This window comes from Arvicola amphibius, chromosome 10 (genome assembly GCF_903992535.2).
Source record: "Arvicola amphibius chromosome 10, mArvAmp1.2, whole genome shotgun sequence".
NCBI classification, from domain to species: Eukaryota; Metazoa; Chordata; class Mammalia; order Rodentia; family Cricetidae; genus Arvicola; species Arvicola amphibius.
The window spans coordinates 97,026,638-97,051,912 of NC_052056.1; the positions used below are offsets into that span (position 1 = coordinate 97,026,638).

At 42.2% G+C, this 25,275-nt stretch overlaps 1 protein-coding gene across 1 annotated transcript; it reads left to right on the plus strand.

Annotated features, from left to right (window-relative positions):
- The first annotated feature begins 7,215 nt into the window (after nucleotides 1–7,215).
- Nucleotides 7,216–19,421, plus strand: LOC119824365 (zinc finger protein 157-like). Its single transcript, XM_038344486.1, has 3 exons — nucleotides 7,216–7,363; nucleotides 11,338–11,430; nucleotides 17,629–19,421. Exons 1-3 carry the CDS (start codon nucleotides 7,216–7,218, stop codon nucleotides 19,419–19,421), a joined length of 2,034 nt encoding a protein of 677 aa, XP_038200414.1.
- The last annotated feature ends 5,854 nt before the right edge of the window (nucleotides 19,422–25,275 follow it).

Genomic DNA, 25,275 nt, shown 5'->3' on the forward strand with positions numbered 1-25,275 from the left:
ATCTGGTGTTGATCTACAGTAGTGAGGCCTGATGGCACGTGCCTTTATTCACTGGGCCACCTCCATGCATGGCCCACTGTCATCACTCCAGAGGTGATGGGACCTGCGAGAATGGAGCTGATGAATGAGGCAGACTGAAGTCTTATGCAATAGCTGACTTTATTTAGAACATCAGTTTATCCTTTGAGAGTTAGGAGAGGTCATCTGAGTACAGATCACATGAGTTCAGGCCGTAAACACTGATTAACAACAGCAAGCCGCAATGGGTACTCTGAAGCAAACCCTCTCTATCTGTTACACCGATGGGGGCAAAGAAACAGTCCCAGAACAGTCCCATGTTTTGAAGAAATGTAAGTCACAAGAGTCTTGTTCCATTTTCTTGGGGTGTTCTCACAAGCATTCAGAATTCCCTTCACATGGCTTCAATGGTCCAATGGACCATTGCTCCAACAGCTGACCTTTAAAACTTTCATGAAGTGGTTTTGAGACATAGCTCAGAGTTTAAGAGCAGTTGCTGATTTTGAAGAGGATTTGGGTTTAGGTCCCAGCACCCACATGGTGGTTCATGACCATCTAACTCCAGCAACAAGCTCTAATGCCATCTTCTGGCTTCTGTGGGCAGCAGGTATGCAGTAGCACAGAAATACAGACAAACACCACCCACCAATGCACATAATATAAATTTGTTTTTTTTTTAATGTTTCTGTTGTTTCGAGAAAGGGCCTCACTGTGTAGTCCTGTAACATTGCTATGCAGACCAGGTGGGCCTCAACTCAGAGATCCACCTTCATCTATCTCCTAAGTGCTAGAGGCAAACATCTTTTAAAAATTCATAAATGAATAAAATTACACATCTGTCTTAAATTTTATTTTATTTGCATCATATATTATACATACATAATTCTTGAGCTGATATAACCTGATGTGCAAAGTTAAATGTAAATTATCTAATGGTGGGCTAGATTCTCCCACAGAAAGCTCTGCTTTAAAATACCTGCAGATAATCACTTACTTTCTAGTTTCATTCACTCATGGGTTGGTGTCATCCTCTGTCCTTCAGGGTCTAAGAGAGTGGGACATGAGGCCCTGCTGGGTGAAAACTATCCAATCAGGCACTGAGAGAGTAGAGAGAGAGTTTTGATAGTCAGTCTTGCTGGGGCTTCTGTTTGATCTTTCACCATATCCCATCTCCGTACAGGAGGCCTGCAAAGTTCTGTTCCAAGCACTGTCATCCTGTGCCATATAGGTAGGGAAATACAAGAGAGAACTAGGGATGCCCTGAATTCTTGGGATGGTGAGTGTGTGGCTGGTGTCCTGTGCTAGGGGAGAGGGCTGTAGAGGGCAATAGAACTGATAGTGGCATCCAGGGTTCACCATCCTCTACTCCACATTATATAGGCCCAAGTCCTGTGTTTGGGCTCTGGGTCCTCCATCCTCTCCAGTTACGGGCTGCACCTGTTGCTAGAGGGAGGTCTCTTGGGTGTCTAGTGATTTGATATCCAGGTTATTTGTATCTAAAATAGTTGATTTGTTGTTATTAGAAAAATAAAAGCACAGAAGTGAGTTGTAGAAGGAATTGACTCTTTTTTACTATCACGGGTGACTGATTTTGTTTTAGCTAGAGGGAAATTGTACATTCTTGCAATGGGGCAGTCCATACAACAGCCTTTCTTGGTTGCTTAGGTCCACAGTTAACTTTTTATGGCTCACAGTCGTGTGTACCTGGCCCTATCTCACTGCCTCACTTTTGCCTGAGAGATGTCACCCCCAAATCTTTATGGGAAGCTGGAGAGCAAGAGCACTCATATTTGGTGACCTCCATCTGCCTAGGGGCAACAGTCCTTATGTATTGGACATCACAAAGCAGTGGCCCCAGCTGAGATAGCAAGACTTCTGAGTCTTGTTTCAGGATTAGTCTTAAGACTTAAGCTGAAGTAAAGTTAGAGTTTAATATATTTTAATGAAGCTAATTTTGTTTAAAGGTTTAATAGATAACATCTAAACAGCAGGGCCAGAAGCAGCATCAGCAAGGTCTCTGCTAAGGGAACCAACCAAGACAGGCAAGGCCAATCTCTACACCATGCACCCATGATTCAGTACCCAATGTTGGAGGCCCTATTTGCCTAATTTTGTGCAACATTTTATACTAACTAACTAGTCCAGTGAGCATAAAATTATTCTCCAAGGAAGAGGCCATAACCTCTCATTTTTCAGCAGTTAAGTGATCTGATCTTCAGTTTTGGAAGGCTACTGCCACTAGTCAATCTTTTTTGTTGGGTGGGGGGTAATACAGTGTCTTATGAGCTGTGATGGTTAGTATTGCCAACTTGTCAGAATCTAAAATTACAGAGGAAGACAAACCTCTGGCCACGCTTGTGATAGAATATCTTGATTGCCTTAATTGATTCAGAAAAGCACATCTTAATTGTGGGCTGGACCATTCCTTAGGCTAGGGACTGTGTACAATGGGAAAAGGAAGCTGAGCAGTGTGTATTAATTCATTGCTGTGCATGTGCTGTGACCAGCTTCTTTAAGCTCCTGTGGCCATGGTATCCCTGCCATGATGGACTGTAACCAGAAAGTGAAGCTGAGCAAACCCTTTCTCCATTAGGTTGCCTTTGCCAGTGTATTTTCTCATAGCAGCAGCAAAGAAACTAAGACATCAGCTATCAGCAAGGTCTCTCTATATATACTTGTAATGAGAGAGAGGAGCCAGCCAAACCCACCCACACTGCTGCCTGTCTTGTCAGTGATTACCATCCCTACAGGAATGGGAATGAGTGATGTAGCTCCTTTAATCCAGACAGTTGCTGCTAAAGGAACAGTTCAATATTCACAGTTAGGATCTATGTTTCTTTTAAGGGCCAAGTAAACAAATGGTACAGGTTCCTGCCTAGCTGGTTGGAGGAGCGTAGGAAAGAGCTGGTTCCCAAGATGTTTCCTAATTTGCAAGGCAAAGTTGACTTTGGTGGTGAATATTAGAGTAAAGCTACCAAATGCCTTTTCCCAGGTAGATAAAGCTTTTGTCAGTACAGCCCTAATTACAGGTTTGCAAGGGGCCCTGTGAGATGTCCCGGGTCACACTTTTAGCTTTATCTTTCTAATGTATGAAATTTATTTTGGTGTCAACTGATACCAATTTAGTTAGATTTCATAGGTGAGTATAGTAGGCAGCCTGTGGTTTCATAGTTGGAACAGCCCATGGACAGAAATCCGTGTGATTTCCCTGGTGAAAATGGATTATCCATGGGTTTCTTTTCAAGACCATTGATGCAAAGATACAGCTCTTAACCTCAAAGGGAGGATGAGAAAAATTATTTTAGAGTGAGGTATGCAGGACCATGTCCTGTGAGCAAATATTTAGGTTCCCCCAAGCTCCACATCCCCGTGTAGGAACAGTTTTATGTATCTTTTCTATATGAACAGACACTTCAAAATACATGATAGAAACATCTGTAGGAAGGTCCTCACAAAGCAGAGGACCCTCTGCCTTGGTCCTCAGATGCTGTCAGATGACATTCTTTGCCTTTGTGTTAGTAGAGCGTAAAAGGCAGGAGGATAGAGGGAGGAGGCTCCCACTCTCCCTAGTACACATGGGCCTCTCAGAAGTGGATTATTCACAGTGTCAGGGTATGTCTTGGAGCCCCTTCCTTCTGGACTACTTGGGCTCTATTGTAAACCAAGTGTCCCTTTTAAGAGACCACGAAGGCCTGTATGTATGACATCTCCGGCATTTGTCTTCTCTATGTTCTACAGTGTAACTACAGCTGCCATGAAACAGCCACTGCTCTAGTCTGTCTCATTTATATTGTAACCAGACTATATTGAGGAAAATAAATAAGGGTACTTTCTCTTTAATTTATCTGGATCAAGTTGGTTTTGCTAGTTAAGTATGTAGCCAATTGGAGATTTCAATGGGACTGAGGAAGTATTCTAATAGAGCGAGATCTCAGGACAAGGAGGGTAAGGGTCATTAAGAGTCTAAAAACTATTAGAGGCATCCCTATCCATGACTCAGCCATAAGATGCCAGACCTCTCTGGACCTTATTTGGTCATAGGTACTTTTCCCTTAGATTGACCTCTTCTAGTTCTATCCAGTCTTCAAATATGGCAGTCTGTCCTTAGAATTCCAGATGCCCTGCAGATGATTGTAGGCCACCATGTGGGTGCTGGGAACAAAACCCAAGTCGACTGAAAGAGCAGACAGTGCCCTTGACTGATGATCCATCTCTCTAGTTCCATTGCAAAGATCTCAATTCCAGCAGAGCACTAGGGTTTCCTCCTTGCCGCACCAGTGTACTCTCAAAGTTTTGTTGGTTTTTGTTTGTTTGTTTGTTTGTTTGTTTGTTGTCTATTAGTGTTTTGATCATAACATTGACCACTGTCGGGATCAATGTGTTAAGGGATGTGTTCACTCCATGATGGAAGTTTATTAGAGTCCAAGCTGTGAAAGTGGACGCTGGAAAAGTGTGCTTAAATGTTCTTCTGGGACTAAATAGAGATCTGTGCGTTCCCACCCATTCTTGTATTCATGCTAGAGATTTCTGTGCCCACTTAGGACATTCGTTTTTCTGAGATCCAATGTAATCTGCACATGTCCAGATGCCTTTGCTTCCAGAGCTTGGAGATTTGCCATCTATTCCCTCAAATAAAATGTTTTAAAGTTGACAAACTCAGTGCATGGCAAATTATACCTTGGGTGAACTGGAGGACCTGGGAGATGTCAGTGTGGTGGGCAGTGGGGGAGGGCTCAAGATATGCAGAGTTTCCAGGCAAGCTGCTGGGTATCTACTGACCTTTGCTGGATTAACTCTCTGTGGCAGGCCATACAAAAGCTTAGCTGTCAGCTCAGCAATTAACAGGCTGTGCTGATACATCTCTTCCAGGGATAAACTGGGCCTCCTCTGCCCTGATCCCAGGAGTTGAAGCCAAGGGGAATACTTATAAGCCCATACAAACCCATGAGTTCATTCTATGGTCAAAGTAGACTCGTGCTTGCCTAGATCTGTGCCCTCCCAGTGTGAGATGAAGTAGGATCCACCCATAGAAGACTGCAGAGATAGGGTGCCATACGCATTTTCCAAATCTTCCACTGGAGTTATTTGTTAGGATCATTTCTCAGTGACATGGTATGTCGCCCAAGGCAGAATTCATGCCCAGGTATGCCTCTGCTTTCCCTACCCATTAGAGCTGGAGTGTTTTCACGGATTCTTAGTATTCTTAGTAAACAGAAGTCTATCAACTCATTTTTGCTGTGGAGAGAGGCTTGAAACATATGGAAATGTTCATTCAGATTGTTCATGATTGGAGTAAAGATGCATGGCATTATACCTGCTGGGCACACACTGTACCATAGTTCTGTGCCACAGTCCCAATGTCTGCCTTTTCATTGGGTTGTTCCTTTTCAGGTTTGATTTTTATTAAATTAAATTTTACATTTATATGGACTGTTTCTCTCTCTCTCTCTCTCTCTCTGTGTGTGTGTGTGTGTGTGTGTGAGAGAGAGAGAGAGAGAGAGAGAGAGAGAGAGAGAGAGAGAGGGAGGGAGGGAGGGAGGGAGGGAGGGAGATAGGGGGGAGGGAGAGACAGACAGAGAGAGAGAGAGAGAGAGAGAGAGAGACAGGCAGGCAGGCAGGCAGAGATGGGATGATGGGTGTGTGTGGAACATGTTCAAGCATGCATACATATGTGGAAGCCAGAGATAGGCATTAGGTGTCTTTCTCTATCAGTCTCCATTTTGTTTTCCCCAGAGACCATGCTCACTGAACTAAAAGCCCACTATTTCACTTAGGACCAAGCTCCCTTCCCTTGCCCCCCAGTGCTGGAATTGCAGATATACATCCATGCCCAAGTTTATTTTGTAGTTTATGATCTTTTTCCAATGCTAGATGATATTTATTACACTATTTCATCATACAGAACATGAATATATTTCAAAAATATACCAAGCTTCACAATTTTACAGATTACAAAATTTGGAGCTGGGCAGATGGCTCAGTGTGTGAATGGTCATCAAGCCTAAAATCCGAGTGCCATCTTTAGAGTCCATATAGTGGAAAGAGAGAACTGACATTTACATCTGGTTGTCCTCTGACCTACAAGTACACACAGTATGCCCAGCTTTTTATGTCGGCTCTAGTGATTCAAGCTCAAGTCCGCACAGTTGCGTAGAAGATGTTTTTTGCCCACTGCTCCATCTCCCCAACTCTGTTACTCATTTTCAAAAAGTCTTTATTTTATTCATAGGAGTGTCTTAGGGTTTCTATTGCTATGACAAAACACCATGACCAAAGAAATTTGTGGAGAAAAGGGTTTATTATCATTGAGGGAAGTCAGAACAGGAGTTCCATCAGGACTGGAACTTCAAGGCAGGAACTGATGCAGAGGCCATGAAGGAATGCCGCTTACTGGCTTTCTCCTTATGGCTTGCTCAGCTTAATTTCTCACAGACCCAGAACCACCAGCCCAGGGGTGGCACCACCTACCCACAATGGACTGGGCCTCCCCCATCAATTGCTAATTAAGAAAATCCCTTATATGCCTGCTTACAACCCAGTTTTTTTTTCTTGCTTGCTTTTGGAGGGGAATTTGAGATAGGTTTCTCTGTGTAGTGCTGGCTGACCTAGAACTGTCCTTGTTCTGTAGACCAGGCTAGCCTCTAACTCAACTCATGGACATAAAACTATCTAGCACAATGAGTGTTTTACCTACATATATTTATGTGCCCCATGTGCATGCCTACTGCCCACAGAAGTCTGAAGAGGGTGTCAGGTCCCCCAAAACTGGAGTTATTGATGGTTATAAGCTGCTATGTAGGTGCTGTGAATTGAACCTGGGTCCTCTGGAAGACCACCCAGTGCTCTCAACAGCTGTGCCATCCCTCCAGCACCTCCATTATTTTAAGTTTATTTAAAAAAGTAACAAAAACTTTTTATCCATGTGTATTCATCCATGGATTTTTGTTTGTATTGTGATTCCTAGGAAACTCTGTAATTTTTTTAATCCATAAATTAACCAGAGATAGGGTATTTGTATTCAATTTTCTTTGTCACATAAAACAATATAAATCAAGCTGTACCTTCTATGGAATACTAGCAAGACAATAGTATGCAGTGTATGTGTGTGTGTGTGTGTGAGAGAGAGAGACCTAGAGAGAGATACAAATACATGCATGAACTCTGATTTTGTGTTCTCAAGGCTAAGGACTTGGGTTGATGAGAAGTGTGTCATTGCAGCCGTTGGTGTCATTTGAGGACGTGGCTGTGGACTTCACATGGCAGGAGTGGCAGGAGCTGGATGCTGCTCAGAGGACCCTCTATAGGGATGTGATGCTGGAGAACTACAGTAGCCTGGTGTGGCTGGGTGAGTCTGACTCTGCAACTCTCAGTAGCAATTGCTTTCTTCTTTGTTGACAATTTTGGTAATATCTGTTCATACTAATGGATATTCTACATTTTCAACTGACATGTAGTATTTGGACTAAACAGCCATTAAAAATTATTCCTCCATTTCACTGTACCCCAGGATGCACTAACCATCTCCCCTCCCCTACACCTTTCCCATATGCTGTAACCACTGTTCTGTTCATTACTTCTTTGAGTTCAACTTAAGTGTTCAACTATAAGAACTTGCAGCATGGTCCATTTGGTTTCTTTTCTTTCCTTATTTCTTTCTTAGTTTTTATTTTTGTCTTTTTTTTACCCAATATATTTCACTTATGTATTGTGGCTTTCCTGGAGAGACATAGAAGGAACTCTGCCCATCCCAAATAATAAGGAGCTGACAGAAGTATCTATCAATTCTTCTTTGCTGGAGCTCCAAAGCTAGCTTATTAAGAGCATGTGCAATTAGGCAGGAGGAAGCCATTGCTGAAATTTCACGTGAGGTATAAATGACCATCTGAAGAGGGAATGTTAATTTCCCATTACTATTATAGACCAGTGGTTCTCAACCTCCCTAATGCTGCGACTCTTCAGTACAATACAGTTCCTCACATTGTGTTGACCCCCAACCATAAAACTATTTTCATTTCTACTTCATAACTGTAATTTTCCTACTGTTACAAATCATAATGTAAATATCTGCTATGCAGGATGGTCTGAGGCAACCCCTATGAAAGGGTCATTTGACCACAAAGGGTCACAACGCACAGATTGAGAACCTCCGTCATAGACCTAGATGTTTGCTGTATGGTCCACTCAGTTCTGCTGTCTTGACTGTGCCAGTGTCTCCTGTAGGCTGCCGTTGCTGTACTTCAAGATGGTGGTGACTGATCACAGAGGAACTAGCTCTACTAAAGCTGTAACACCCTCCCTGCCACGTCACTGGGACAGAATTTTCATTTATTTTGATAAAAAAGTTCCATTTTTATATAGACTAGTTTTTACTCTTTGTTGATGGACACCTACATTGATCACACATTTTTTTCTTTGTGGACAGCACTGTAGTGAGCACAAGACCAAAGGTTTTAAACCAAGTGTGACCCACCATTCATTACACTCCTGAAAGCCTAGCACTTGGAAGGTGGAGGCAGAAGGATCAGAATTTCAAAATTGTTTTTATCTATATAGTGTGTTCAAGGCCAAACTAGGCTTCATGAGACTATTTCAGAATGAAAAACCGGCTGGAGAAATGGATCAGTGGTTAAGAGCACTTGCTGCTCTTGCGGAGGACCTGAGTTCGGTTCCCAGTATGTACATCTGGTGGCTCACATCCAGCTATAGCCCCAACTTCGGGGAATCCAGCACCCCTTTCTGTCCTCCGTAGGTACTTATACTCACATGTACACATCCTCACACAGACACACACAAGTCCATACAATTTTTAAAATAAAAATAAATCATTTTAAAAAGGAAATATGAAATCAATAACAAAAATGCATGCTTTTAGTACTTCAGTAACATATCCATTGGACATATGTGCAAACAGTCCATGTACCAGTCTGTTTTTAAACTCTGAGGACCTTTGTACTGGTTTTATGGTGACTGTACCAATTTATCTGCCCATCATCAGTCTGTGGGACCTGCTAGCTCTTGTGATTCTTTTCCTTGGTAGCATTCTAGCTTCAGTGTGCTGATACCTGTAACATGAGGGGGGCAGGCCTGCTTGTTTCTTTGGGTTTCTGTCCCACCCAGTACCCCACAGCCAGCAAGCCCCAAAGAAATAACACAGAGATCTCTATAAGTTACAAAGCTGATTGGCCTATTAGCTCTAACCTCTCATTGGCTAACTCTCACATCTTAATTAACCCATATTTTTGATCTATGTTAGCCATGTGGCTCAGTACCTTTTTTCAGTGGGGCAGATCACATCCTGCTGCTTCGGTGATCTGGGCAGGAGTGGGAGGAATCAACTTCCTCCTTCCCACAGTTCTCCTGTTCTCATTACATCATTTCTACTTCCTGTCTGGTTTTCCCACCTTTACCTCCTGCCTGGCCAATCAGTGTTTATTTAAAACATGATTGACAGATTACAGACAATTCTCCCACACCAATACCCTTGTGGTTGTCCTAGGCATTCTCCAATGGTGTTGAACATTCCTCAGGCTGCTTGTGTGTCCTTATAGAGAAGCATCAGTTCACATCATTATCCTGTAGGCATCTGAAGTATTCATATATTTTAAAAGTTAGTTGTGTTGATAGGTTGTTGGCCTATATTTTCTTTTCTGTGAGTCTTTTTTTATTTTTTATTTTTAAAAACAAACTATCTCTTTTTACTTTAAATACCAATCCAAGTTCCCACTCCCTCTCCTCCTCCCATTCCCTCAATTTACACCCCCCCCACTTCCCATCCACTCCTCAGAGAGGGTAAGGCACATTGCACTGGGGAAGGCCCAAGGACCTCCCTACTATATCTAGGCCGAGCAAGGTACCCATCCAAAGAGAATAGGTTCCCAAAAAGCCAGTACAGGCAGTATTTTCTTATTCTATATGTTTGACTTGATTCTGATAGCTTGCTTTTGTAAAAAATGACTTTTTATATCATATTGTTTTATTATATTATATTAATTATATTAATTATATTAATTATATTATATATTTATTATATTGTTCTATTTTAATAGCTAATGATTTTTGCTTGTTTCGGCTTATTTTTGGAATTATGTCAAAAAGGACATTTTGCCTACACTATTGTACTGAAGAGTTTCACATGGATAGCGTGAGTTCATAGCTTCAGGTCTTACATTCCCTTTGTTGATCATTTTCAGTTGATTTCTGTACGTGGTGAGCTAGGGGAATGGGATGCCTTTTCTCAGTTTGACTTATTAATGAGTATTCCTGAGTGGAAGTACAGGAAGGCTGTTTTGAAAATCAGTTTGTTGAACAGATTAGATTTCTGTCACTCAGAAAACAAAAATGCTTGACACGAGCATCTTGAAAGAAACAGAATTCTTGAGGCCAGCCTGGTCTACAAGAGCTAGTTCCAGGACAGGCTCTAGAAACTACAGGGAAACCCTGTCTCGAAAAACCAAAAAAAAAAAAAAAAAAAAAAAAAAAAAAAGAAACAGAATTCTTTGGGCTTCCATTTTTCAGATGTTTCAGTCAGTGATTATTTGGTCATGTCACTTTTATCCTGTGGTGACGTCATGGCACAGCACAGACTTTAGAACAAAGCTGCTCACCTCGTTGCAGCCAGGAAGCGAAGGGAGGAAAAACTGCTGTCCTGATTATCACTTTCAGATTCATCCTTGTGACCTCATTTCCTTCTATTGGGTTTCATGTCCCAACAGCACCACAAGCTACTCATGACAGCCCATGATCTCTGACACGTTTTAGATACAAAGTATAACGCTGCATGTATTCAGAGCTGTATCTAGGTCTCTACTTCACACTGGTGTATGTCTCTATGCTGAGTCTATACTGTCAGTAGTACTGTGTCTTTGAAGTATGTTTTGAATATGGCCTCTGCATCAGTTCCTGCTGCCAGGTTCCTGCCCTGTTTGAGTTCCTGCCCTGACCTCCTTCAGTGGTGAACAGCAATGCTGAAGTGTGAGCCAAATAAACCCTTTCCTCCCCAATGTGCTTATTGGTCATGATGTTTCATTGCAGGAATAGAAACCCTAAGACAGGCATTCCATTCCAGTGTCTGGCTTTTTCTTTGTTTTTCTTCACTTTTTCTGTTTCTTTCAAGTTTTCCTACTACATCATTATGTTGGGGTATGTATTGTACAATGTAATTCCCCATAAGGTGACATTCCAGGGAGTGAAGCCTGCAGTGCAAACCCACTCTAACGCCAGTTCTAATTCAGTCGTGTGGCCAAGATCCTCAAATGGGACTGTTGTCTATTGTTCAGAAACCTGACTTGGCATTAAGCTTTTATTATTTCTCATTTACAGGGCACTGTTTAGCCAAGCCTGAGCTGATCTCCAAGTTGGAACAAGGATTGGCGCCGTGGAGTGGTGCCGAAGTCGCAGAGCAGTGCCTACCAGGTGAGTCAGTGCTGTGGCACAGAGTCAGCCAGAAATGCGCTCTTCAGCTGTTGGTCATCTTGAGATGTTTCATCAGCTTTTTATCAAAGTCAGACCGAAGCGGAGTGAGCTCTTGAATCAGACACTTATTTTATACAATTTCCAAATCAGGGTCTATATGTTAAACCACTTCCCTGTATGTATTGGTTGAGTTTGGTTTGGTTGTTGTTGTTGAAGTATCCTTGTATCTGCTCAAACTCACTACTGCTGTGTGGGATTTCTCACGCAAATTTTTGGTTAAATATGTTTTTCTATTTTTCTATTTATTTTTTGCAGTGCTAAGGATCAAACTCAGAGCTTTATGCATTCTAGGAAAACACTTTAGCAATTGAGCTCCAGCCCTTCCTCCACCCCTCACTTACCCTTTCCTCCTTTCCAGAGACTAATTTCTATTAGGCATTTGTTGACATGTTGGGTTTTATTTCAGTTGTTGCTCTTTGATTAGCTTAAGGATTGTTGTCTTTGTAATTGTTTGAATAGCAATGTAGCATGAGAAGGAAAAGTAAAAGAAAGAAGAGTCACAGAAAGATTTTTTTAAAAAAAGAGGGGAGGAAAAAGCATGAGATTCTATTTAGGAAAGGCATCAAGTGAACTAACCTCCAGTGAATTACTCACTTACAAACTAAACACTGGATCATGACTGGGCTGGCTAGAGTTTTTGTCATTAATATAGGCCAGGGTCATCTGAGAAGAGAGAACTTCAAATGAGAAAATGCTTCCATCAGTTTGGTGGTAGGCAAGCCTGTGGGTTATTTTCTTGAATGATTTGATTGATGTACGGAAAGCTCTGCCTGCTGTGTGGGTGCCACTCCTGGGCAGCTGGTTCTGGGTGCTATGATAAAGCAGGTTGAGCAAGCCATGGGGAGCAAGTCAGTAATCAGTGCTCCTCCGTGGTCTCGGCTTCAGTTCCTGCCTCCAGGTCCCTGCCTTGATTTCCTGTCCTGGCTTCCTTCAGTGGTGGAATATGAGCAAGATGTTTAAAACAAATAAACCCTTTCCTCCCCAAGTTGCTTTTGTTCATGATGTTTTATCACAGCAACCAAAACCAGCAATCTTAGTTCGTGTAGATATACAAACGTAAAACACAGTGGCCTACAGGAAGTTTTAGTGTTGCGGTTATTGTTGTAGTTGCCAGTGGAAATTTTAAGAAAACAAGAAGAACTAATCAGAGGCTCAGGAGTAAAGTGGCAGTTAGGTTTTGGCTGACTTGGGAATAGGAGACCAGCATGTAACAAAGGAGAGAACATATTCTGAGGACAGAGTGTGAACCATGTGATTAAGAAGATATTGTGAGTATAGCTGAAAGACAGGAAACAGAAAGGCAATGCAGAGAAGAATAGGAGCCATTTAAGTCCAACCTCATCCCTTCAGAGAGAGGGGAACCAAAAGCCACACCCAGCCTGGAGAGTGCAAAGGAGCCCCAAATCCAGCAGACCCACATTCCTCCACTCTGGAGTTCTGTAAATATCCCATCCAGTGCTTGCAGTGGTTTTGTTAACTTTCCTCACTGCACATTATTATGTAGAAGTCTTTGCATTTCTGTACATTCCTGGGGGGGGGGGTACCATAAAAAGCTGCTGTTGCTTGGGGCCTGAAAAGTTTGAATGATTACAAAATAGAGGAAGCGCTGGGCACACTTGCCAAGTTTCTATGCAGGAAATGACCATTTTTGTGCTGATGAGCAGGGTCAGGTGCAGAATCACTGAGAAGCGTAAACCAGAGTAAAATCAAGGGTGGAGGATGTCTGCTGGGCTCGCCCTCTATGGTGAGGTATGAGCCTGTACTGACTGGTTTTATGTCAACTTGTCACATGCTAGAGTCATCAGAGAAGAAGGAGCCTCAGTTGAGGAAATGACTCCATGAGATCCATTTGTAAGTCATTTTCTCAATTAGCGATCAGTGAGGGAGGCCCAAAGCACTATGGGTGGTGGCATCCCTGGGCTGTTGGTCCTGGGTTTTTTGTTTGTTTGTTTGTTTGTTTTTCAAGACAGGGTTTCCCTGTAGTTTCTAGAGCCTGTCCTGGAACTAGCTCTTGTAGACCAGGCTGGCCTCGAACTCAGAGATCCGCCTGCCTCTGCCTCCCGAGTGCTGGGATTAAAGGCGTGCGCCACCACCACCCGGCTGGTCCTGGGTTTTGAAAGAAGGCAGGCAGGCTGAGCAAGCTATGAGGAGCAAACCAGTAAGCAGCTCCTTTCCATGAACTCTAAATCAGCTCCTGCCTCCAGGATCCTGCCTCGCTTGAGTTCTTCCTTCAGTGATGAACAATGCCGTGGAAATGTAAGCCAAATAAACCCTTTCTTCCCTTACTGGCTTTTTGGTCATGGTGTTTCATTGCAGCTATAGAAACCCTAAGACAGAGCTCCAGTCCCTTCTGGGTTTCTGCAGAGAATTAACAGCAAGACTAAGCACTGTCAGCAGCCTGCTCACACAGTCTAAAACATCAATTAGACTCAAGTAGGCATCACCTTCCCTCTATGCACTAACTAGTCTCTGGAGCAAGCAGGATCTTGCTTGGCACACACACACCCAAGTTGGTTGAGGTTAGCAATGGCTCTTTTCTGCAAACAGGAAAGTTTCTAAATGAAATGCCACCCTGTCACGACATAACCTTGATGGGCCCAGCCCTCTGCCAGCACCTAGTACCCACTAGTACCAACGGATAGTGTGATAAAGACTCTAGGCACAACCTCAGTCTCCACCGTTGCTGCTAGAGGCAGTGTTAGAACAGATTAAATCCTTCACCAAGCCAGGCTGTGGTGGTACACACCTTTAATCCCAGCACTCAGGAGACAGAGGCAAGTGGATCTCTTGAGTTCAAGGCCAGCCTGACCTATAAGAGCTAGTTTCAGGACAGGCACCAAAGCTACACAGAAAACCCTTTTTTTAAAAAACAAAACAAAACAAAAAACAAAAAAAGAAGAAAAAAGAAAATCTTCACTAGTTTCTTCTCTGACTTGTTTTCTTTTTGTTGAGTTTTACTGTTCACTTTCATTTTTTAAGTTTTATTTTATTTTTACTCTTCCTTGTACCTGTCTCTACTTTTATGTGTTTTTTATTACTTTGTATGAAATTCTTTAGTCTTACATGATCTCTTCTTCCACACACTTTTCAGGTGATGGGAGGACAACATTTTATTTTATTTTTAAGACAGGATCTCTCTATTATGTACCTGTGGCTCTCCTGGACTCGCTATATAGATCAGGCTAGCCTTGAACTCACAAAGATTCATCTGCCCCCGCCTCCTGGTTGCTGGTATTAAAGGTGTGCCCCACCATGCCTGGCCTTTTTCTCTCTTTAACCTCAGTTCTCTCTTTTATCTCTTTCTCTCCATCCTTCCTTTAGCTCATTTTTTTTATTATTTGTTTGACTTTTGTTTCTAAGCTCACAGTCTATTTACCACTGTTTATTGCCTGTCACTACCACAGGGACTGGCAGGGCTGGCAATTGTCCTTATTTATCATGTCTGTATCAAGTTTGTTTGGATGGTGCTGTTCAGTTTGTGTGTGATCTCTCTAATGTGCTCTCGAGTTGGATTTGCAAGAATCTTAACTGTGGATGTTTGCATCTGCGATCATCAGGAAAAGTGCCCTATGATTTTCTTGTATCCTTCCCAGATTTGGGTATCAGGACAGTGTCAATGTCTTTAGTTGGGTGTGGTGTTCCTCTCTTAATGGACCAGTGTGAGGACAGCATTGTCAGCTCTTTTTTTAAAGGTTTTGGAGAACTCAGCAGGAATCCATCTGATTCCAAATTTTTCTTGATTGGACTTTCACTACTGGTTTGGTCTAAAAAAAAAAAAAAAAAAAGACATACTAACATTTATGAGCTTTTGACGAGGTTTATTGTACCGGGCATAAAATACTTCTGTAATGTAAGCCTCATATACAGGCAAAAAAGTTGTTGGCAATCCCCTTCCCTATCACAGCTGGTGCTGTACCGGGGCACATCGCCCCAGTCAGGTCAGTAGTGTAACCTGCAGGGTCTAGCAATGAGCGAAGCCGCTGATGCCTTTTTCCTCCCTCGAGCAGAACAGCACATTCTGGCACTGTAGAGCTGTAGCAGGAAGCCGTTTACTGTTTTTAGTGTTTTAACTATGGTATGTTGTGGAGAGTTTCTTATTTTATTTTATTTTTGTATTGCTTTATAAATAATATCATTCAAAATTTCCGCTTCCTCCCCTCCTCCCATTTCCCTCCTGCTCCTCCACTCCCTCTCCCCCTCCAGCCCTAAGAGAGTGCAGGGTACCCTGCCCTGTGGGAAGTCCAAGGCCCTCCCCCCTCCATCCAGGCCTAGGAAGGTGAGCATCCAAACAGACTAGGATCCCAAAAAGCCAGTACATGGAGTAGAGACAAATCCCAGTGCCATTATCATTGGCTTCTCAGTCTTCCCTGATTGTCAGCCACAGTCAGAGGGTTCAGTTTGATCCCGGTCCAGCTGGCTTTTCTGTCCCTGTTTACTTGCTGTTCTGTAGGTGTCTTGTACCTGGAGAGGTGTATCTTTTTCTTGATTTTGGGGACATTTCTTTTATGATTTTATATCTATACTTTTGGTGTGGTATTCTTCTTTTTTTATGCCCAATAATTCAGAAGTTAGGCATTGTTATGGTGTTGCAAAGCACTCCCATGTTCTATTCATTTTTAAAAAATTTATCATTGACTTTTATTGGGTAATCCAGTTCCTCTCCCTGGTCGTCTAGCCCTCAAACTCTTTTCCACACAGTCCATTCTACTGATGAAGCTCTCCACCAAAGTTTCTATTTTACTTAATGAGTGTTTTTTTTAATTTCTAGCATTTGATGCAGTTTGGATTTTCTTCAGAAATGCTGTCTCTCTGTTGAATTCTATTTTCATGTCTTCGATTGACTTCCTCATTTCATTCAGCTCTATTTTTATTTTCTTGCAACGTATTCGTACCTCTTTGAGTTGTTTGAACATAGTTACTATCCTTCCTTTGAATTATTGCCTTGGAATTTTTCCAGGTCATTCCGCTGGGGTGGTGACTCTGGCGTTAGTAATCGGGAGGGTGCAAGTTGTCGTGATTTTCAAGTTATGTTTATTTCTGCGCAGGGACTTGCATCTGAAGTAATGTGTTTGTTGACTCTCTCTTTCTTTATGCTCAGATCCCTTTATTTTTCACTTGGAGGCATGTGAACTGTTCAAGAGAGGACTAATTTGTAGGAGGGTCGGGACCTTGTTTGCCCTGTGGCTTAGAATTGAGGGCTGCAGGGGCTGTCCTTAGTAGTCTTTTAAGAGTCTTCCACTGTCTATGCTAACCGTCATCCAGTGATCAGCACAACTCTTGCTGGTCCTCTCTGCCACGGCCTTCTGGCATCTCTCCATACCTACATGCTAAGCTCTGATCAGCTGGTGGATTGGGGGTACAAGATCCTAGGAAAGCTAGTTATAGAGTCAGAAGGTCTATGGGGTGAGGAGAGTGGTTCTACCTAGTAACAATAAGAAAGGAGATCCTAGAGGAGCCTGGAACCTTGTGGAAATAGAGGGCCTACTGAGGACTCGGGAGTGCAGTATCCCAGAGAGGAGGGGTAGTGTAGCAGCCATCAAAGGGGAGTAGGATCTGAAAGAACAAAACATAGAGTCAGTTACCTGACAGCACAAGAAGTGAGATCTTATAGGAAGCAGGTTTCCTATGGGGTGAAGAGACAAAGCCTGCCTGGAGAAACAAAGAAGCAAGATTTCAGAGGCGCCTACTGACCTATGCGTTATGAACGTGTGAAGTTAACTCTCAGGTTTTTGTTTTAACAATATGGTCAATTTCACTCTAGAATATGGTCACATCACCATCACTACTATACTCAAGATAATATAAAAAAGTTTAGCCGGGCGGTGGTGGCGCACGCCTTTAATCCCAGCACTCGGGAGGCAGAGGCAGGCGGATCTCTGTGAGTTCGAGACCAGCCTGGTCTACAAGAGCTAGTTCCAGGACAGGCTCCAAAGCCACAGAGAAACCCTGTCTCGAAAATCCAAAAAAAAAAAAGTTTATGCATCCCCAGATACAATTTTAGTAAACGTGACATTATGTACTTTCTCAGATCAATGGTCAAATTTATGTAAATAGCTGTGAATATCAAATGCAACTTTTTAATATTGTTCTTAAGAGCATGTATCACTTCTTAAATGATCATTTTGTGACCATTTTTAGACGCCCGTAAATGGGATGCCCTGACGGAAACAAGACAGCAGGCTCAAGAGAAGTATTTGGGTCGACTTGAAATCACCAAGAGAGATACACCAAATGAAGATATGGTTGAAGTAGAAAACATATTCAATGCGGACTCAAACTGCATTTCAAATGTGAACATGAAAAATGAAGTCTATTATAGGAAGTTCCATCAGGAGCTTGTTAATCCATGGCAAGATGTACCTTTGCCTAGTGAGCCTTCGGAGAGGCAGGGAACAGAAGTAACTCACGATTTAAAAGGAACATGGGACGTTCTCTTGTATCCTGACCATTCCATTCACCACAGCAAGGAGAAGTGTTCAGAGTTTCATTTTCAGTATTTTGGGCCAGATGACACCTTCCACACAAAACCTAAGAAGTTTCATGTTCAGGCAACTAGTAGTACATTCAGTGACTGTGAGAAATCCTTGGATGAAGTGGCACATCCTGCCCAACATATGACTCAGTTAAGAAAGAAAGCATTGGGATGGAATACAGATCATAAAATACACCCAAGCAAGACTGAACTCAGTAACCATGACAACGTGCACATGGCAGAAAAAGGTTATAAATGTGATTCTGAGAAACCCATGCTTAACGAATCAGACCTTAAGAAACATCAGGAAGCATATGCAGAGAGAGAGCCCCAGGGACATAAGGAAAACACCAAATTCTTCTGTCTGGATGCTGAACTACAAACGGTTGATCAGAAAACGCACATTGAGAAACACATTTGTGAAGGTAAAGTGTCTGAGAAAACCTTTTACCATGAGTCACATCACATCAACCACCAGAGATCACACACTTGTGAGGAACCCTGTGAGTGTGAAGAATATAGGAAAACCATCTGTGATAAGTCAGCCCTCACCCAACATCAGAGACTTTATACAGATGATAAATCCTGTGAGTGCAGAGAATGCAGTCAGGCTTTCTACCCCAATCCTCTACTGTCTCAATATCAGAGAGCGCATACAGAGGTACAGCAAAATGAATGCATAATTTACTTCTATATATCAAGCCTCACTCAACACCACACTCCCACTCTTAAGAAACCTTATGGATGCAGCGATTGTATGAAAACTTTCTCCCATAAGTCTCAACTTACTCGCCATCAGAGAACTCATACAGGGGAGAAGCCCCATGAATGTAAAGAATGCAGGAAAGCTTTCTGCCACAAGTCACACCTTATCCGGCATCAGGGAATCCATGCACCTGAAAAACCCTACGAATGTAAAGAATGTAAGAAAGCTTTCTACCTGAAGGCACAACTCACTCAACATCAGAGAACTCATACAGGGGAGAAGCCTTTTGAGTGTAAAGAATGCCAGAAAGCGTTCTTCCGTAATTCACACCTCACTCAACATCAGAAGATCCATACAGGCGAGAAGCCACACAAATGTAAAGAATGTGGGAATGCCTTTGCCCGTAAGTCACACCTCACTCAACATCAGAAAACCCACACAGGTGAGAGGCCCTACGAGTGTAAAGAATGTGGGAAAACCTTTTCTCGCAAGTCACAAGTGATGCAACACGAGACAACTCATACTGGCGAGAAACCCTATGAATGTAAAGAATGCAGGAAAACTTTCTATCTTAAAGCATATCTGACTCGGCATCAGGTAATTCATAAACCCGAGAAGCCATTTGGATGTAAGAAATGTGGGAAAACTTTCTCACGTAAGTCATACCTCACACGCCACCAGAAGACACACAGAGCTGAGAAACCCAACCTAGGTGAGAAATATAGGGATGCAAATTATGAAGAACTTTCTTAAACTAGTCAGAATTAACAGAGGACTCACATAGGTGAGAAGCACCATGCATGCAGGAAAATGTGTTGCTATTACACCTTAGCCAACATCAGAAAACCCATGCCAGTAATAGATCCTATAAATGTAAAAGTATGAGAAAGGATTATACAGTAGTTACGCCTCACTCTCTGTCAGAGTGTGCACACAGGTGAGAAGCCATAGGAAATGGTAGGGGTGCTGTGTATAAGTTACACCTCACTACAAGTCAGTGAATACATATAAGTGAGAAACCCTGTGCATATGAATATAAGGATGTAGTAAAGCTCTAACACAAAAAAGAGATGACATTCAAGCATAAATCCCATCAATGTAAACAATGCAGAAAAGCTTCCCATCATAAAAAAAAATCTCACTCTCTGAAAAACTTATAGCTGGGATGCCATTTAAATTCAAACATGAGAAATTTTTTGACAAGTCAGATCTCAGTGTCTGCCAGAACTCTCAACACAGGTGAAGAAAATGTGCTAATCTAGGGACTCTTACAGAGCCCTGGCAAGTAAGGAGTCCTCTGAGTGTAGATCATCCAGAGATGTTGGAAGGAGCACGTTTAATATCAGCGTCTCTGAGTGCTGATGCTTACATTTCACTTGTACTGAGACGAGGCTAGCCTAGACAACAGAGTAATACACCATGTCCTTTTTAAAAACTAGCTCTCTATGTAAACCAGGCTGACTTCAAGCTCATGGAGATCCACCTGCCTCTGCCTCCCAAGTGTTGGGATTAAAGGTGTGTCTCACTATGCCTGGCTTATAATAAAAATATTATTTTTTTATAAAAATATACATTCAAATTGTATTGGACCCTCTCCTTATAGGAAATGGGAAACACACCAGTTTAGAACCAACTGAAAGTATTCTCAAAAACTTTTAGCGGGATTTGAAGTTCAGCTAGCATCAGAACACCATGAAGAGAGACACACAGGTTAAATATAGGGACAGTGCTGCTGTACCTCACTCACCTCTGCATCGGTGGTCCGTGCTAGAAGCTTCCATATGTCATGGTTGTGAAGTTCCACAAAGTCACATATCTACAGGCATTGCAGAGCCCATCGGAATGGCAAGGGTTGAAAAAGGCTGGCATGCAGCCCACTGCCGGAGTGTTTGTCATCTATTACCCATTCTTTCAAATTCATGCAAGTACCCTGCATTGTCAAACATGCTCAAATTAATTGCGGTCAGTTGATGATGCTTTCTTTGGTCGCATTCAGTAAAATAAATCTTAATTTTTATTTTAATTTGTTTATCTTTATATGTGTGTGTGTGTGTGTGTGTGTGTGTGTGTGCAGTATGTGTACTTAAGTGTGAACATGGGCATGTATGTGCCACAGCATATGTCTGGAAGTCAGAGGACAACCTCGGATGTTAGACTTTGCCTTCCACTTTGATATGGGATTTGCAGACTAGCTGGCCTGCAAGCTTCTGGAGACCCTCCTGTCTCCACCTCCAATCTCACCATGGGAGTGTTGAGATTATAGATGTATGCTACTAAATCCACCTTTACATGGGTTCTGGAATTCAAATTTAGGTCCTTATGGCAAGCACTTTACTTAAAGAATCATCTCCTCTAACCAAGTTTTTTATTTGTATGTTTTGTTTTATTTGGTTTCACATTTTAGCTAAGGGTTTGTATATAGCCAAGGCTGGTATGGGGAGTTGAGAATGACCAAATGGTCTCTGACAACACAAGGCTGTCTTCAAACCCCTACTATAACCCTGGATAATCTGAAAGTCCTTATCCTCATGCCTAGCCTCATATGTGTTTGGATTACAAGCATCTAACGCTTTGCTCGGGAAAAAATTAACTTAGTGTATAAAGAGTTAAAGCATAGTTTGAAAGTATTCATGTATCAAAAAGCTGTAGTAGAAAGTATCACTTCACACAACTTGATGTTGGTCTTCAAATAGACTTGTTAATCAGGGATTATGAGTCACAGTTTAAATTACAGAAAAATGTGCTAATTAAAAACCATGAATGATGCTCTGTTATTACACACATACTAGGCTATGTCTTGTCATCCTGGAGGCTGGTAGTTGACAGTAGAATTCTAGTAGACAGAGTCAAGCATGCCACTCAACAATGAACATTATAAATACTATCCCATATATGCCTTGAGGGAACTCAACATTATTGTACAGATAATACATATACATCAAGTGTGACAAGAGTTATGAGGACTATCCCTCAGTGATAGGGTACATGCTTTTGTATGTATGTATCCTTAAGCAAAGTCTTTACTATATATAAATTAGATAGATATGACAAAACATAGCTCACTGTCTAGAGCATCATTCATGATGGTGAGACCTAACCTAAAATTGATCAGAACTATCCCAAGGATAGGCAGTCCTGAACTGTATAAGAAAAGAAGTTGAGCATGAACCCATCCATTACTCTGCTTTCTGGTGTGGATGCAGTGTGACAAGATGTTTTGAGCTTCAATATGATGGACTGTAACTTGAACCATGAACTAAACAAACCCCTTCTCCATTAAGTTGGTTTTGTCAGAGTATTGTATCACAACAATAGGAAAAAGAGTAGTACTATAACAATATTGTTATGGGTTAAATTCTATCTCAAGGTTTATGTTCAAGTCATTGTCTCTGACTAAGAGAACATGACCTTATTTGATGGCTAGCGATAACATATAGGATGACTAATCATCCCTTGTAAACAGAATCTATATATGGAGAGGAAAACACCACGCAATAGGAGAACAATGAGGATGACAAAGCCCATTGCACCTGCAGCTTCCACAGAAAGACAAGTCTTTATCCTGTCTTACAGAATGCATGGCATAGTGAAAACGGAATTTCTGTATTTCCAATCTGTGAGAGAATGTGACAACTCCCAAGGGAAATGATATAGTATATATTTCCCAGTAGCATAGGAGACAACAGAAAACAAGTGCCAAACACAGGAAATTGATTCTTTCTCTAGAAGTAAAAGTGGTTTATGAAAGCTGTGGTTGTTATGTGCAGATATCACAGGTGTCCCGAGGTTGTCACAATTGGCAAAGCCATTGAAACAGTTGAGGCCAGTAATATGGTACACAAATCAAATTCTTTCCTTAAAAAAATTTATGGGGTTTTGTACTTTAAGAGAGAAGACGCCATACTCTGGGAATCCTGGGTATGGTCCTGGCCAGTATCCAAGAACCTAGCCATTACCAAGTGGTGGTGGTGCACACCATTAACCCCGGCACTTGGGAGGCAGAGGCAGGGATGTTTGAGTTCCAGGTTAGCCTGGTCTACAGAATGAGTTCCGGGACAGCTCAAGCTCCATAGAGAAACCCTGTGTCAGAAAGAAAGAAAGAAGGAAAGAAAGGAAGGAAGGAAGGAAGGAAGGAAGGAAGGAGAGAGAGAGAGAGAGAGAGAGAGAGAGAGAGAGAGAGAGAGAGAGAGAGAGAGAAACAAACAAACAAACAAACAGAGGAAATTTTAAGAGTTCCCTGATACCAGACTTATCTGTTGCTTAATAACTGGTATTTAAGAAGAATGTGACTTTAAATTCATCACGATAAAAATCTTCTATATAACTGTTTTTCCCGTTATTTCCCCATTACACTTTATAATTGGTCCAAATACTGGTAGTGCTTGTACACTCTCACTGTAGGGCTCCCTGTGATCTTCATGAGGTATTTAAGACTGCTTAGCATGAAGCCTGGTATGACAGTACATGTCCTTAATATCAGCATTTGGGAGGTGGAAGTAGGAGGATCAGAAGTTCAAGGTCTTCCTCAGCTACATAGGAACCTCAAGACCAGTGTTGTCTACACAAGATCCTTATGTGATAGACTTAATGTCAGCTTGATACAATCTAGAATCACTGGGAGAGAGAGGACAGGGGATGACTGTGAGAGACTGTCTTAGTTACATCAATTGATGTTGGAAGACCTGCCCACTGTGGGTTACACTAATCCCTGTGCTTGGGAATTTTGGACTATAGATTTGTAGAGATGGGGCTAAGCACTAGTGTGTACCCACTTTTTCATTTTCTCCACTTTCTTATATAGATGCGATGGGGCCAACTTCCTCAAGATTCTACCATATGATTTCCAGGCTATCATGGACCATATGATCTGGAACTGTGAACTCCCTCCTTTAAGTTGATGTTGTTGGAATATTTTATCCCAGTGACAGAAAAGAGACTAAGACAGCCTGTCTCAACACAACATCTCTAAAGACCAATACCAGCTCTCACTGATGCCCTGTTAATCCCTTACTCCTCCTATAGTGGTCATTTTCCTGCCTTGATTATACAAATCATTCATTTCTGTGCTTGAAAACCCATCCTGGAGTGACATCTCTGTGTTCCTACTGCTTGTTTGAACTCCTTAATGCAACAAAGGGCATTTTAAGTCCAGCATAGTAAATATTTATTTTCCTTGATAGCTAAGGATGGCAGTTCATGATCTGTGTCCATAGGGCTATCTGTCTGGATCTGTACTGCCGTCCTGCTCAATTAAATCCTTTCCTGTGAGTACTTACGTTGTTAGGTTGTTTTTATGGTGCTAGTAGTCAAATCCAGTGACTTGGACTTGACAGGCAAATGTTGAACCACAGAGGAACATCTACAATTCAGGTGTATTATCAAGACACAAATTAAAAGCATACCTGCTTCTGAAAGCAGTAAATTATCCCAATGAAACATCCTTGGATGGAGCTCAGTGACAGAGCCTGTGTCTATATATGTAGGAGATCCTTGGTTTGATCTAGAACCACAAAAATACACCTTAAGGCTGACAATATACAGATCAATGATAAAATGTGCACACAAAGCCATCTCTCCAGCCCCCACTTCTTCAGTTCTTTTTTTTCCAGTTTATTTATTTTTTATTAAAAAATTGCCATCTCCTCCCCTCCTCCTCCCCCTTCCCTCCCCTCCCCTCCACCCATACCCCCACTCCCTCCCTCTCCAGGCCAAAGAGCCATCAGGGTTCTCTACACTATGTTGAGTCCAAGGTCCTCCCAACTCCCTCCAGGTCCAGGAAGGTGAGCAACCAAACTGACAAGGCTCACACAGAGCCCGTCCTTGTCATAGAGTCCGAGCCCATCGCCATTGTCCTTGGCTCCTCGGTCAGCCTCCACCATCAGCCACTTTCCTGAGTTCAATTCCCAGCAACCACATGGTGGCTCACAACCATCTGTGATGAGGTCTGGTGCCCTCTTCTGGCCTGCAGGCATATGCACAGACAGAATATTGTTTACATAATAAATAAATAAATATCTTTTAAAAAAGAAAAAAAATGTGCACACAAGACTCTGGGTTCAACACCTAACACACAGAAAAATGCAAAACAGTAAATCTCATTTTTATTAAAAAAAATCACAGCACTGGAGAGGCTCTGTAGGCCTGCTCTTTAGTTAAGGGGTAAAAAGTAAAATAATTCAAAATCATTTACTTGCCGGGCGGTGGTGGCGCACGCCTTTAATCCCAGCACTCGGGAGGCAGAGGCAGGCGGATCTCTGTGAGTTCGAGACCAGCCTGGTCTACAAGAGCTAGTTCCAGGACAGGCTCCAAAGCTACAGAGAAACCCTGTCTCGAAAAACAAAAAAAAAAAATCATGTACTTTTATGGAAATGTTCCTTTTCCCGTGTGTGTGTGTGTGTATCTGTTGAACCAAAACTACTTTCTTCTCCTTCCTAGATCAGGAAAGTGGGAACCATATTTAATGGTTATAAACAAGAACATGAGGCTCACTCTGGACTCCCACTGGGAGATACGTTTTTAGGACTGTGATTTAGCTTGCCTCATTCCCTGGTGATCTGTTATAGTATGTCTTGGTCCTGTATGTGTGTGTGGTGGAAACCGGGGTTCC